The sequence below is a fragment of the Sorex fumeus genome, unplaced genomic scaffold (genome assembly GCF_029834395.1).
Source record: "Sorex fumeus unplaced genomic scaffold, SorFum_2.1 ptg000037l, whole genome shotgun sequence".
Classification (NCBI taxonomy): Eukaryota; Metazoa; Chordata; class Mammalia; order Eulipotyphla; family Soricidae; genus Sorex; species Sorex fumeus.
Window position 1 is genome coordinate 70,952,530 of NW_026606094.1, and position 16,088 is coordinate 70,968,617.

Sequence of the window (16,088 nt, forward strand, 5' to 3'; positions counted from 1 at the left end):
TGATCGTGAACTTGGATATTAGAGATATATTTTTAGTGAGTAGGTAACTGTAAGTATAGAATCCATGAATAAGAAGATGGGCTGTATGTTTTTATGGCACCCTTGTGAAATAAGTACTAACACACCTATAAGCAAATGTCCAGATGGAGTCACAGAATTCTCCTTCCCTGGTTACTTCTTTGGGACTTTGGGGGACTCATCTGTTGAAGCGACTTATTCAAAGTACCCAGGTTGGTGACACATTGGAGACAGAATCCCAGGTCTCCCAGCTGCAGTAGGTGCCATTTCCAGTATATGAAAATGGATCAAGTACAATACTTCTGGCTTGTAGATGGCTCTATGCAAAGCTTTTTGCTCATTCCCCCACCCCACCCCCATCCACTGATTCTATGAAATGCTTAAAATCTGCTTTGATCATAATGTTTAACTTGATGACTTAGAATAAATAAGCACTATAAAATATATAGAGGAAAGTTAAAGCCTGAATAAAATCAAACCCAAACTGAGAAATTTCAAGAACTCAATAAAATATTTGTCGCAAGATAAAGCTTTCTCATATTGAGTTTTTACATTGAGTACTCCAGTGAGCCAATTCTTAGATGGATGATATAAGAGAAAATGATGTGGAAAAGCCAAAATTGATGTAGAATTTCAGAGATATGAAAATATGATGCATACGTAGAGAAGATGTGCTAAGATTTGATATTTCCATTGGAAAATTATCAATGTATGCATATTTATAAATTAAATATTTTGATTCCAAATTATACATATCTATATATCTTTCTTGACTCTTCCCACAATTACACTAAATTAAGCTGTCCTCTATTTGGTTAAAAGAACACAGAATTAAAACTCAAATTCAAAGTGTCTCTTAAGTAATGTGATATGCATGATCCACAGTCAATGAAGAAACAAACTAAAAAAAAATTAAAAATGAGCAAAGAAAAGGAAGCACAGTCACTTTGTTCTCTGAATATAATACTCATTACCAATTGATGCACTGCTACTTTTTAATATGGTTTATAGTGCAAAGAAGGCCAAGCTACCTTTCATGATAAGCTTGAATGTATGCTCCAATCTCTTCCCCACCAATATTAGTTGTCACTCACTCCTTTGGAGTATTAGGCCAGCTCTTCTTACCAAAAATGCCTTCATATGTGAGGGATAACAAAACCTTGCACAAAAATGTTACAAATTTCTTCTTTTCTTGCTCTTTTCATACACTCTTTGAAGGAATTTAAAATCTATATTCAAGTCCCCAACATGCCATTCATCTTTTCCTTTCTGAACTGGCACTTCAGAATTCATTCTTTCCATTCATGAAGTTAAAAACTGGAATTCTTACTCATGCACAACACTTTCTTAATCTTGTTATAAAGCATCTCCCCCACAAACACTCTATCTTTTGTTAAGGATAGTATTTTTTTTATTGATGAGAAAATTTTACAGAGATAAAAGATCATTTTCTTATGTATATGATATTTTCAATACTGAAAATTTTCTTTTCAAAGATTTAAAGCCCCTGAAATCCTGTTTTAGGAAAGTGGCTCATGCATCATAAGGATTCCATCCTCTTCCAAAAACAAATCGATTAATCATGTCATAAGATCTCAGAGGTTGGTCATATGGTAAAATGTGTCCTCCACCTCGAACAATTACCTTAAAAGAGAGGGAAGAAAAAGAGAAGATTAGAAATTTAACAAAATTGATGTTTAAATAAATGGAAGGTTTTAATAAAATATTACAATTTAATTGATATATACTCAGGTTCACATAAAGTGTGGAGCACATTCTACTTATTCACGGCTTTGGATAAAATGATTGTTTTGCTTTTGGTAGCTTTAATAGTAGGTGTTTTAAAGTAGAAAAGCTCTACAATTGTACATAAACATCTTCAGTCTCCATGGGGAATGGTTCCAGGATGCCCACAGTTACCCTAATCTGAGGATCTCTAGTCTCTTACAGAAGACAGCATAATTTTGCATATCACCAAGCACATCCTCTTGTATGCTTTACGTTATGTCTTGATTACTTACAATAACTAATGCATTGCGATATAAGACCTATGTAAACAGATGTTAGATGCCACTGTTCAGGGAATAATGACAAGGAAAAATCCAGCCGGTATATGTTCAGGACAGATGTAACCATTATGGTAGAACCAACTCCATGTCGCCATGTCTGATCTGTGATGACTTGCATCCACACATGTGGACCCCACAGAAATGGAGAGCTGCTGTTGTAATTAAATTTTACACAATACTGTGTTCATTATTCATGTGTACAAAACTGGAAAATTCCTGCTTATCTTTTCCTCTTGGGAGGGAGATTTCTGCTTTCTCATATGCTGTGCTATTATTTTCTTACCAGAGGTGAGAAAACCTACCACAGACCCTACCTACAAAGGGTAGAAAAATCAACCTAATTCTTCTCTTCAACCTAATTCTTCTCTTCTGGTCCAGTTGTGCCTTGCCACTAAGCTATCGGTTCTGGCTTAGTCTTTATCCATAAAGGACACATTTCCACTCCTCAAAAAATAATCAAACCATGCAAACAAGACAACCAAGAACAATAAATAAAGTCAGATGGAGAGAGACATACAGAACATTCTCTCTCAGCTGTGAGATTTAAAGAAACACAGTAAGGGAATAACCAGAGGCTAAAGGTACAGGACAGGAGAACAAGTCTACAGAACTGAGCTTACCAAGAGCAGAGGGTGGGGATAGAAAGTAGGGAACCCTGGAATACTGGCAAAGGGAAGCAAACACCCTGATGGAGAGTGTGGTGTTGAATGTTGCATGCATGGAACCTGATCAGGAACAGTATGGTAAATAATGATGCCTCAAGCAAAGCAAAACAAAGAAAACAATGAATAAAAAATCCTTGATTCCTTCATCACTGAAACTTTATAAAGGGCACTTTTTTTCCCCGAATGACATGGAAACTGGACATTAAATATCTTATTTCATTGTGAAAAAAATTCAAATATATATCAAACCTGAACAAATTTTATATATGTGCCATGTAGATGAAACTCTCTTTATAGCCACTTACTTTCTCTTTTTTGAATACACACACGCACACATATGTATATACCTCCCCTAATTTTATATAAAATTGCCCTAAAATAAAGCACACTCCTTTGTGCATATCCAAATTCACCAAGTTTGTATGACAGTGGACACCTGTGTCACCTGGCTGAATGGACAAAAACCTTAAGACATTAGAGTTGAGGTGTGTTCAGACTCCCTCTAGGGTCAGGGAGGGGAGAGCTGTGTTGGGTTCCACTCTGGCACAAAGAAGTGTGGTTCCTGAACTCAGCAAGTTTCTGGTTTCAGCAAATGTCCAAAATACCAGTCAAAGGAACCAGGGGAAATCCTCATGATTCCATATGAACAGGTGAAGCTCTAGTGCTGGGTGCTGGCAACAATACAGGAAGGACCCATTGGCTGGATGGGCATGTAGAGAACTGCCAGGAAGGAGGAGTAAGGAATCAGGAGTACATAGGCACTAACAGGCTCTTTCTTGCTCAGAATCATGTAGCTGGGAATCACAACCAGCAAGTAAAGTTCCCTTTGACAAGGTCCTTCATCAGATGCTGGAGTCTCTTTATCAACTTCAGTCTGAGGAGAACTGAGGCAGGAAAAGCATCAAAATCTATTTGCATAGTGCACTTATGACTTAAACACCTCCACAGCCTTCGGCATCCACCAACCCTGCAGTGAAAGAAGAGGAATCAGGATGCCAAGATCTTTTCTTGGCAGGTCACTGCTGTGTAAGCCCCGCATACACAGTTGCAGAGAGCATCATTCAGAGCAGCACTCTGGAGACTGAGCTCTGAGGAAGCTGATGTACTCCCAACAATTATAAGCAAGAAATCTAGTTAGAACCTAGTTTCTACTTTTTATTTGGGGGAGGAACACACACAGAGGCACTTAAGGCTTACACCTGGATCTGAGTTTCAGGGTGAAGCCTGGTGGGGCTGGGTGGACCACAGCTGTTGATAGGGATCGAATCCAGTCAGCCATAAGCAAGACAAGTGTGCCTTATCTCTGGATTATCTCTACAGCCCCTAAGCTTATTTATGATGCAAGAGCCAATAGTTCAATCAAATCATGGTACGGACACAGAATTCCTAACACCTGAATAGAATTTTAGGATATAGTTAGAGAACATTTCACCCACTTCTCAGCAGCTCACTGCTGGCAGCTGTGAGGTGGACCTACCCTCACACAACTGGCTCCCTGCTTTCTGCCCAGTGCCAGCGGTAGTGGCACGTGTCATACCTGTGGTAAGGGACACTGGAGCCTGCTTTCTGGTTTGTGGCTGGGGCAACAATTTGTTTCCCAGACCAAAAGGAAGTAGATGTGTGACAAGAAACCCTTGCCTGCAACTCTGGAGACAAAGAGCTGCGGCCTCCACAATCCCTGGCTACAATGTTCTAGTAGATTCCTGTCCAAACCTCAAGCCTTGGCAGGCATTTGATGAGTGATTTCACTGCAACTTCAGCTCGGCTGCGAATGCTTTACAAAAATCATGTTTGTGACAAAGCCCAGCTGCTTGGACTGGAAACGAGTTTGGCAGCCATGGTCTGAAACAACAATAAACTGAAGACCCAAGAGCAAAAGGTCGTCCTGCACCCGAGCCGGAGTCACAGCGAAGGGGGAACAGGGCAGTGTTTTATGGCCCAGGCTCAGGGGTCAGCATGCAGGAGCAGGACTTGATGCACAGTAAGCTGTGCGACTTCAGGCAAGCAGCTTAACCTTCCTGAGCCTCCCAACCTGGACACGAGGGTGGGGGCGGGGGAGTATGTTGCCTCTTAGAATAATTGTGACTTGATGTAGAATGAATGGAACATTATCCATAGGACACTTAACAAAGTGTCTGGACTGGAGTGACCCTCTGTAAATATTCGCCAATGTCCTTCTTTCAATAATTATTTCCATTCAAAATTCAAACTAGGGCCAAAGAGATAGTATAAGTGAGTAGGGCACTTACCTTGCATACATCTGACCCATGTTAAATGCCCAGTATACCATATGGTCCCTGAAGCCTTCCAGGAGTGATTCCAGAGTCCAGAGTAACCCCCTGAGCTTCAGTAGGTGTGGTCCCCAAATAAACAAAATTCCACACTGAAAATACTGTGTCAACCTAACTACCTTAGATATTATGCTATTACTTTGCCATAAAACATTTTCATTTAAGGGAGTTTTTTTTTAAAAAAAAGTTCTCAAACTACCTGAGAGGGGCACAAATGTGCACAAAACTACCTAGGCTTATTTAAATAGGCTGTTGGGCCCTGTTTACCTGAAGATGGAGAACACTGTCACACTGTCACTGTCCTCCCGTTGTTCATCGATTTGTTCGAGTGGGCCAAGTAACATCTCCATTTTGAGACTTGTTGTTACTGTGTTTGGCATATTGAATATGTCACGGGGAGCTTGCCAGGCTCTGCCGTGCGGGCGAGATACTCTTGGTAGCTTGCCGGGCTCTCTGAGAGGGGCGGAGGAATTGAACCAGGCTCGGCCAGGCTGGCTGCGTGCAAGGCAAACACCCTACTGCTGTGCGTGAAGAGAAATTGTTCTAACAGCTAATCCTGACCTTACCTCCCTATCTTTCTGATCATGTGTTCTTCTGCTATTCACACACACACACACACACACACACACAGACACACACACACACACACACACACACACACACACACACATACCGCTTTACTGCCCATGATAATCAAGAAGTGGTGAAGAGTTGTTGACGGTTGGTTGTTATAATTCTCTGTGACTGTCTGACGCTGGGTCCTATTCTGAGCTCCCCTATAAGATGACCAGAAGGCGTCAGACATGTCCTTGACTTTGAAAGGGAAGGGCTTTTTCACGTGCCTCAAAAATCTAAATGTGTTCTAGCAGATCTCTGACGGTGGTTTGTTGATATCCCTCTCAAAGGTACATGTATGAGGCCTGAGAAAGAACCTCCTTCGGTGGTTTATGGCTATGCTGCTCACAAATCAAGCATGTCAACCATGCCATGGTTTCCAGAGGTGCGTGACAAAACATGACAGGGCCGTGATTACATGTTTCACTCTGACAAGATTCACCCCAGGGTTTCCTGAGGAGAAATGGTCTCATGGCCAGAAAAGACATTTGGGGTCTTTCCACACTCGAGGTGAAGCTTCTAAACTCATACGTTCCAGATGTTCCTGGGGGTCACAGATGTGCCATGAATTTTAAAAGGGTTACACAAACACTTCCAGGCTTCATTCCATTTTATTTTTAGGGAAAGGAAACGATTCTCTCGGGACTAGAAACAAGGGAAAGGCGGTGTCCTCTGAGAGGTGGAGGGGCTGTAAGTGGAGTGGGCACTCCCGTGGCGGGGGTGGGGTGGGGGTAAGGTGCATGCAGGTGTGTCAGGGCGACTTCCTTGAGGCTCAGAGGAGCAGAGCACTGGAAGTGTGGTGGGTGGGGAGGGAGAGGTCACACTGTCACAGGAAACTGCTGCTTTCAAAAGCAACAGGGTCTGACACACATAGCTGGTGCAGGCAGTCCAAAGCAAGTGACTCTGCAGGGTGAGAACAGTGTCTCCCGTAGTACCTGATACCGTCCCTAGGGGGCACTGGAATGAGGCCCCAGAGGACATGCTGGAGGAGGGATGTGTGGCCCTTATCCTATAGCGCGTGTGTGTGTGTGTGTGTGTGTGTGTGTGTGTGTGTGTGTGTAGAAGGCATGGTAAAATGCATGTGACATAAAATCACGGCTATAAATATCTTATAGTGAGATATTCCGTAGCATTCAGCACCTTCAGAGTGTGGTCCAAACAGCACTGCTACTTGTACAATATCTCCATCACCCCAAAGGGCATCCTAACCTATTACTAATCACTTCTCATTTCCTCTCCCGCCAGTCCCTGGTAAGCATGAGTCTACTTTCTGTCTCCCTGGGTTTGCCTATTCTGGGTATATCCTGGAGAGTTTTAAGCAGGGTAGTATTACATTCAGATATGCAGAGAAAGATGACTTACTGTGTATTGAAGGTGCTGATTCAGAAAGGATTTATAGACACTGGGCAGGGAGGCAAATCAGGAGACTCAGTGTTCAGGTGATATAGACCAGTGGTTTTCAATCTTTTTATACCTGAGGAGGACTGGCACTTATCCAAACCCCAGCCAGCAGAGCAGCAATCAATAACCACTGCAGTAAAGTAATATTCTTTTTCTTTTTCTTGATACCACAAGATAATAAATGTTCACCACAACAAATAACCATTATAGTAAGGTAGTATTCTTTTCTCTTTTTTTCTTTTTCCTGATACCACAAGAGGTATCAGATATTGAACCCAGTTCCTCAGGTATGCAACACACACACTTTACCAGTGGGCTACATCATCAGTCTGTCTAGTGATTTTCAGATTATTTATGATACTGTATTGGCACCAGTCCATCGACTAGTAGTTGAAAACCACTGATATATATATATACTCATAGGGGAGATGATGATAAGAAGGGGGAAAAAACTGAGATCTTGTGGAGCTACACATTATCAGTAATCAGATGTAAAGGCTAAATGAAAGCAACATACACACACACACACACACACACACATACATATCTTTTTCCCATTTTTTTTCTTTGCTTTTTGGATTACACCCGGTGATGCACAGGGGTTACTCCTGTCTCTGCACTCAGGGATTACCCCTGGCGGTGCTCAGGGGATGATATGGGATGCTGGGAATGGAACCTGGGTTGGCCGTGTGCAAGGCAAATGCCCTCCGCTGTGCTATTGCTCCAGCCCTCCCCTGTTTTTTTTTTATGACAGTAGCTTTGAAAAGGGTGGTATTTAATCAACTAAGAAAAAAATATGAGGGAGAAGTAGGTTTGCGAGGCGGGTATAAAGATTTTTTTTTTTTCTAGGATGGTGACACTCAAGATTCTTGTTTGTTATGGTTTCTGATATATACTAAATGTCTTCCATTATTTTCATCCCATTTCACAGGTACAAATTTTACTATTTGTTTTCAGGTACTAGTCAGGGTAGAAATAAATGCATACTCAAATTAGTAAAATAAAACAGCAATAAAAACTAAAAAAAAAAAGGCACTTGGGAATGAAAAGGAAAGCCAGCCAAAGTACATGCCTTGAATGTGTTAGCCCCTGGGTTTGATCCTGACACCTAATAGAGCAGATAGCAAGGCTTAGAATCAGTCTGGTAACACTCAAGAAAACCATCCTTGAGATTCCATGCTTTACACTTCTAGTGATTAGTAGTTAAAACAATGCCTTAGTTCACCTTAGGCATGCCTTAGGCATTCATCACAATGCATACATTCATTGAAATGCAGTTAATTAGCCTAGGTGTAGCAGTTCTCAAAAGGTTTGCTAGGTACACCATCTTACTTGATTACTTGTAATACTCTAAGGTTTCAACTTCAGATCTGACACAACAGTTGTTTCAAACTAATCATATTTCATAAGAATAATATAAGCTGAGATGAAAAGAAAATAGTTTATAAGTTTTAAAGTAACCAGGATTTAAGAAGCCCAGACCATCCAGAAAAGAGAATCACAGAGCAGTGAACCGAAATGTTGGTACCACCTTTCTCTGGGAAATTTGCCAATTTCTCTAGCCAAGTCAAGCAAAAAGGAACAGGTTAAAGGATGAAGATTGAGGCAGAATTTTCAGTAGTCCTATGTTGCTTGGGAAACTTAAAGAAAAAAATATAAGAAGTCCAGAGAAACAAAAGACATATTTTAGAATTGCAGTTTTGTTCAAGAAAAAGGCTTGGGCTTTCTCTTAGAGACATGAAAGACCAGGTCCATGAGGTAGAGAAAACCAGATGCAGCAATCACCAAGTCCTGAGGTCCAGGACACAGCCATCCTCTCAAATCTCTAATGTAGCCAAATAGATCTGATCCTCTCCTAACTTATTTTTTTTTTCTTTTTGGGTCACACCAAGTGATGATCAGGCATTACTCCTGGCTCTGCACTCAGGAATTACTCCTGGCTGTGCTCGGGGGACCACATGGGAGGCTGGGAATCGAACTCAGGTCAGTCGTGTACAAGGCAAATTCCCTACCCAGCGTACTATCTCTCTGGCCCCCCCTAACTGCTTTTAGAAAAATTTTAAACCCTATGAAAGATGAGAGGATGCAACATCATATTGCACATATTCTTTCATATCTGATCTAATATTCAATGAATTTGAGTAACATATTGAAAGTCAAAATGAAATGACTAAAATCCAAGGGTGGGATGAACATCCAATAGAATACTACAGTCTTAGAGTCATTTAGCATATATATTTTAAATAGTTGTGAACAAAATATTCAGGATATTAAGTAACAAAACTGAGCATTTACCAGTTACAAAATATTAAGATCAAATGAAAATTCTATAAACAAGATTATTTATCCTTGATTAACTGAAATTAAGAACTCAACAGATGATTTAGCAGTAGATTTGACATGAAAGAGAGAATACATGAACTGCTGAGAATTCAGTACAAAGTATCTAGACCAGGGCCAGAGCAATAGTAAGAGAACTATTCCTGAGGTCCAGGACACAGCCGGAAGGTAAATGACAAATACCGGGTGATCTAGTTTATATGTAGAGTATAAAGAAATAAAGCCAGGGATTAGGCAGTTGCCAATAGAAAACAAATCCTGAATCACAATCACAGGCAGTAGAAGCTGAAGAGGGGAGGAAAGGAGGAGAGAGTCTGTGGGCTAAGGTTGGATGGATCCTGAGCCACTGGTGGAGATGTTGGGGTAACATCTCTTGCAAGTGTGAAATAATGACTTCAACACTACTACAAACCAGGATATCTCAGTAAAAAAAATTAATGTAAAAGACTAAAATAAAACTAAATTGAATTCCTTTCAGTACATGTATTGCAAACCAAAATACCTAAAAGGAGAGAGAGAGAGAGAGAGAGAGAGAGAGAGAGAGAGTCTGCCATAGAGGTAGCCTGGGGGTTGGCAGGAGGACATTGGTGGTGGGAAATGGACTCTGGTGAAGGGATGGGTGCTGTACTGTTGTATGAGTGAATGTTGTATGACTGAAACCCAATCTTGAACAACTTCTTAACTATGTATCTAAATAAAAGGAAGGGGGGAAAAGTGAAAAGAGTAAAACAAACTAGAACCTGAGCTATGATTAAAAAGAAAGTATTTTTAAGGAAATAAAAAAATTGGAAAAAAAACTATTGATCCATTCTAAATGAAAGACTAAGATCTGTTCTTCAGACAGAAAAATTATAGCTAATAGAAGCAAAGAATTTACATATGAGGGCTGGAAACAGTCCAGCGTTGTATATAGCCCACTGGGTTTCACCCCCCAGAACCTCATATGGTTCCCTGAGCCCTGCCAGGAATGGTCCATGAGTTCAGAGAAAGAAGTAAGCCCTAAGTAGAGTTGGCTGTGACCCCAAAAACAAAAACATAAAAAAAGAAGAAACTGTACATGTCAGTACAATAAATGAACATCTATAATAATAATGTTCTGTGGAGTTTGAATCATGTAGAAAAATCATTTTTTTTTTGACCGTGCCAAAAATTGAACCCAGGCCTTACACAAGCAAGACAGGCACTCTGCCACTGAGTCAGACCCCTCTTCCTGAGTGTAGAATTTTTTTTTAAGACAACAATCATTCAGTGGCTGGAGAGAATATTTTTTTAGACAACAATTATTTTTTAAGACAACAATGATTCAGTGGCTGGAGAGATAGTCCAGCACGTAGGACACTTGCCTTCTATGCAGCCAACCCTGGTTTAAACCCTGGCACTACAAATTATTCTAAGTACCACCAAGAGTGAAGCCTGAGCACAGAGCCTGGAATAGACCCTGAGCTGTGGCCCTAAATACCCTCAGATTCCCTGCAGAACAACAGTGGAATCCAAGGTGTAGTAATTCAGTTAAACTACTGTGAAGTGCTTATGCATCTGAACAGTGATCAATAGGCTAAATTAAAGTCAACATTCTTATGTCAGGATGTGTGCTGTAATCTCTAAGCAAACATCAAATGGGTAGATAATAAAATAATGAGTCATGAACAAACTAACTGCAGTTTTAAACAGATGTATTATTGGTGCCTCAAGAACAGATGCAACAAAAGAATGAGGATAATTGGCAGAGACATTTCTATGCACATGAAAACCAGACTTTGGCAGCTAAGAAGCTCTCCAGTAAGAAGAAATTGTGATTAGGCACTCAATCCCTTCTCTGCAGAGTGGTAGGAGAGGAAGGCTGTGAGCTGAAGACTCTTCAAATCTCGTTGCCTCATCTCACCAAATCAGTTAGATGTTTCAATGCACGTCTATGCCTAATTAAAGAAAAAGTCAAGCACATCTTCTCTAACTCAACACCAGGAATCATGTCAGCAAGGCTGGTGTGAATGAATAGGTGAGGGACCTTCTCTTTGCTTGGTCGTTTGAGTCCGGGGAACTCTAAAACCACGGCACAGTGAGGCAGAAAATGATCCTGTGGGCAGGTAGAGAGCACAGACCCAGAACCCAGTAGCCTCCACTGGGGCAGATATGTGCTATCAGCGGAGTGACCCCTCTGCCTCTATTTTCTATTCTGTAAAATGGAAAGAGGAGGGGCTGGAGAGAGAGCACAGCGGCTTGGGAGCTTGCCTTGCAAGTCTTGCTGGGGGTCAACTCCCCTCACTCCATAAGGTTCCATGAACCTGCCAGGAGTAACTCCTGAACACAGAGACAGGAGAAGCCCCGAGAAAAGCTGAGTGTGGCACACAAAACAAGCACTGTCCTCCTGTTGTTCATCGATTTGCTCAAGCGGGAACCAGTAATGTCTCCATTGTGAGACTTGTTGTTACTGTTTTGGGCATATCGAATACGCCACGGGGAGCTTGCCATGCGGGCGGGATACTCTCAGGTTCTCCAAGAGGGACAAAAAAACAAATAAAACAAAAATGGGAAGAGGAATTAAGGTAACTACTGATCCATCTGTCCTGGACTGGGGTTTTGTTTGTTTGTTTTTATGGGGAACATAAACTTTTCAGTGATGAGGGAGAAAACGTGCCATGAAGTCTGGGTTGGCTGGTCACTGTGCAGTATCTGGCTTTGTGAGAATTTGGGAGATAACACATGTGAAATACTCCATCTCTTACTCCTCAGACTTGTCTTCTGCTTTCAGCAGGGTCCGTGCAGGCAAATAACAGGCACACAACCAAAGATCAGCATACTGATGCTAACTGAATGCTTTGGATCAAAGGAAATGTTTTCCCTGAAGAGTGAAAAGAGAAGCTAAAATACTAATCCAAAAAATTTTGCTACTAGACTTTTTCAGAAAGAGTTATATTCTTTTTTTTTCCTTTTTTTTGCTTTTTGGGTCACACCCGGCGATGCACAAGGGTTACTCCTGGCTCAGCACTCAGGAGTTACTCCTGGCGGTGCTCAGGGGACCATATGGAATGTTGGGAATCAAACCCGGGTAGTCCGCATGCAAGGCAAATGCCCTCCTACCTGCTGTGCTATCTCTCCAGCCCCAAGAGTTATATTCTTTGCTTGAAGATTTGTTTTCCTTCCTGGTTGATTTCCATCCTAAAAAACTTCCCTTGCTTGGGAGAGATCCTGACAAAAGTTAGTGAGCTGTCGAAACTGAGATTAAGCCTGCCAATATGCTCAACTGAACCACGATCCATCCCATTCTTTCCCTTCACCCCCTCTCACCACAGGCCATATGCTGAACACTCTCTTTCCCCCGCCACAGAAATGTCAAGCAAGCAAGAACTTATTTATCTTAACAGAATGGCAAAAAAGCTATGTTATTTTTTACCCCCTTGACAAGACCACTTTTTACAACACAGGGTTTGTTGATGCCATTAGAAAGCAATAGAAACTTGATTTCCTTCATGTCCAGTTTTGATATCTGATAGCCATAAGAGGATTTTTTTTAAAAAAAAAAAGTACAATTTGGTTCATGAATTACTCTTACACAAAATCTAGTTTTATAATCTTCATTTGGAGGAGAAGACCAGAGTGGGGAAGGAGAGGGCAGAGTAATCACAGCAAATATTCTCTCCCAGATCTGCTGTGAGGGCTTAGATCCTGACTCTTGTCTTTTGGGGAGTCTGGAACCAAGAGCCAACCTGTCTAAGGAAGCTCTCCTTTCTGCGGACAGCAGTTCTGGATGGTGCTGGCACTGTTGTACTGGAAGTCCCTCCTCCTTGCTCAGGAGAGTCAATATCCAGGGACGTTATATGGGTAGCTTGAAATCTGTCATGAGGAAAATATTTACACCATAGAAATTGGCAAACACTATAGATGCAGACCACGCCCAGATCACTGATTCCCTGAGATGCTAGCTTTCCTGGAGAGAGATAAAATAATTTTTCCTCCTTCCCGGAAGGTTTGGCTAAAAAAAAAAAAATGCACAGTATTTTTGTACTTGTGGAACGATGAGAAGGTTCTGCTACTACTTCCATCCCCGCTTATCCCGACTGAGATTTGGTATAATTGGCCATAAGAGTTTCTGTTGTTCAAGCCACACCCCATCACATTCATGGGATCCTTCTGTTTGTGTTAGAATCCTTGAGATAATTCAAAGCTGGTTTGTTTGGGACCACTCCAGACCAGACAGGATATCAGGATTCAACCGCATTCTGGACCTGAAAGTGTAACTTGGTTCCAGGAATTTAATGAACAGAACATTCCAAATGGCATTTTCATGATGCCATTTATTGAAACAAAAATCAAACAGCATTGCTTTTACTACTAAACCTAAAACTATACAAGGTGCTTAATTCTATCAACGATGCGGCAATATCTTAGCAGAACTTTTATGTTTTCCCTTCTCACGACCCATTTCTCTACTCCACACTCCCTCCATCTTGTTTATCTTTGACTCTTTTAACTTTCACACAAGCCGTTTTGTGAATCTGGTTATAATTCAAATTAAAAAACAAAAAGTTTCTGCTTGAAAAAGCAACCCCCCCCCCCCGAATTCCCTATTTGTCCCTCAAATACTGTTAAATTTTAAAGCCCATTCTCTATGTAAGGATAATACTTTAAATGTTAGACTTCTTAGTATTTATTCACTTCTTATAATGAAATGGTTCTCTGTTAAATTTCAATAGGTTATTAAAAACCACTCAACAGCTAAAAGAAAATTATGCATCATTGCCTAGCTGTTATACCTCAGTAAATAGATCTGCTATCCAATTTATATTTTAAATAATACAATAAATTAGCTCCCTGAGTATTAACTAAGTGCATATTTGGGTAGCTTAATTTAGACGCATTCTTTTTATGCTAATCTTCCCTCTCTAATGAAACAGAACCACATGAACTAAAGGGACTCTTGGCAAAATATCAGAGTAAAATTGGGAGTTGCTATTGTTTATTATTTCCTTTGTTTTCAGGAAGCAAGCTGTGTGTGTGTGTGTGTGTGTGTGTTTTAAGAAAAAGGGAAAACCCAAATATCTGGAATTCAAAATTTAAAAAGAACATTTTAGTCTGCATTGGGATAATAAAAATTCAACTCCTTCTATAAATTTTGTTTCCCAGAATATTTCTTCTTTCTCTACTATGTAACACAGAAGGAAATCGTCTTCAGCTGACATAAACAATGAGTCCTTTAGTTTGAAAAGAATTGTTTAGAACTATTCATTATCTCAGCATGTCTAGTCTGTTTCCCATAAGACACTTTGGTGTGCACAATTGGTGAGTGGTCCTTGAGAGCTATAGTATTCACACACACACATACAAACACGCACACACACACATGCACTCATACATACACAAAAGAGAAACATGTGGGCATGTGGTGGGAATCAGTCTTATTTTAATTTACTGAACATTTATTGAGTGCCAGAAACTGTGCTAAGAGGTTTGCTTTGGGGATGACTGATGAGTTATTCTTTAAATTTTTTTTCAGTGAATCACCATGAACTTCAAAGTTAAAAAGTTATTTATGACTGAGTTTCAGGCTCAATGTCCCAACACCAATCCCTTGACCAGTGCCCACTTCCCTTTGTCTATGTCCTAAGCTTCCCTCCTGCTACCCCCAACCCTCAGAATCTGCCTTGACTTTTAGTTTTCCTTTTCCTTTTTCTTTCTTTTGGGCACTGCCATTTACAACACTGTTATTGATAGAGCATTGTGGCTATTACTGGAGATAGTTAAACAGTTCAATGATGAGACTGAATGTGATTAACACAATAGATGGTAAAGAGAGGAAGACCAGGGACAGAAGGAGGCCTTTCTAGAATTAATGCTGGAGTCTAGTTTTGAAAGTCAAATAGAGGTTTCCAGACAGGCAAGGGAGGAAAAAGAAGCTCAGAAGAAAAGTGAAGGAAATCACACAGGCATTGCTGGCAGACAGGGCATGCTTGGGGAATTATAAGAGGTTTAACAGTTCTAAGAGGTTGCCCTCCTCCCTCCCTCCCTCCCTCCCTCCCTCCCTCCCTCCCTCCCTCCCTCCCTTCCTTCCTTCCTTCTTTTCTTCCTTCCTTCCTTCCTTCTCTCCTCCCCTCCTTCCTTCCTTCCCCAGTGGCAGGAGGGGAAATACATCTGGTGATGCTTGGGGCCTGCCATTGCACTCAGTGATCATTCCTGGCAGTGCTCAGAGGACCATATGCAGTGCTGGGGATCAAATGGGGTTGACTGTGCAGGGAAAATGCCTTACTACTGTACTATGACTGGTTTGTACAAAATCAACATTTTTCTCTTTGAGATATTCTGTGATGTTTCTGTCTCAAACCTGAAAATGAATCAGATCATTCCAGCAAGGAGGATACTGTAAAACAGATATTAGAAGTGCAAAGGAACCGGGCAAGAAATGGCTAACAGCTGTAATGCTGCTTGATTTTCTGGTGAGATGCAAGAAAGTGACCTACTGACCAGTGAACACATCACTTGTTGTTTCAATGGAGAAGTGATGGAAGTGAGCCGGGCACTTGCTGCATTTGAAAAACACTTAGTTTCTTCTCTGAATGTTCTGGAGCATGTTCTGCAAATCTGGATGTGTCTTGAAATTGTTTTAGTTACTATGGTGCCACTGATGGCAACTTGAATCGAAAAGGTGAAAAGCTAATGAAGGAATACATTTCTGATGTTTTAAAATCTGGATATTT

The 16,088-nt window shown here is 40.9% G+C and overlaps 1 protein-coding gene across 1 annotated transcript in view; it reads right to left on the minus strand.

Moving 5' to 3' along the window:
* Positions 1–1,431: 1,431 nt before the first annotated feature.
* Positions 1,432–16,088, minus strand: part of CPVL (carboxypeptidase vitellogenic like) — a 127,112-nt gene continuing 112,455 nt past the window's right edge. Inside the window, exon 12 of the mRNA XM_056118313.1 lies at positions 1,432–1,662. Within this exon, the coding sequence (XP_055974288.1) occupies positions 1,552–1,662 (111 nt within the window). The 3' untranslated portion in view covers positions 1,432–1,551. The remainder of the gene's footprint in view (positions 1,663–16,088) is intronic.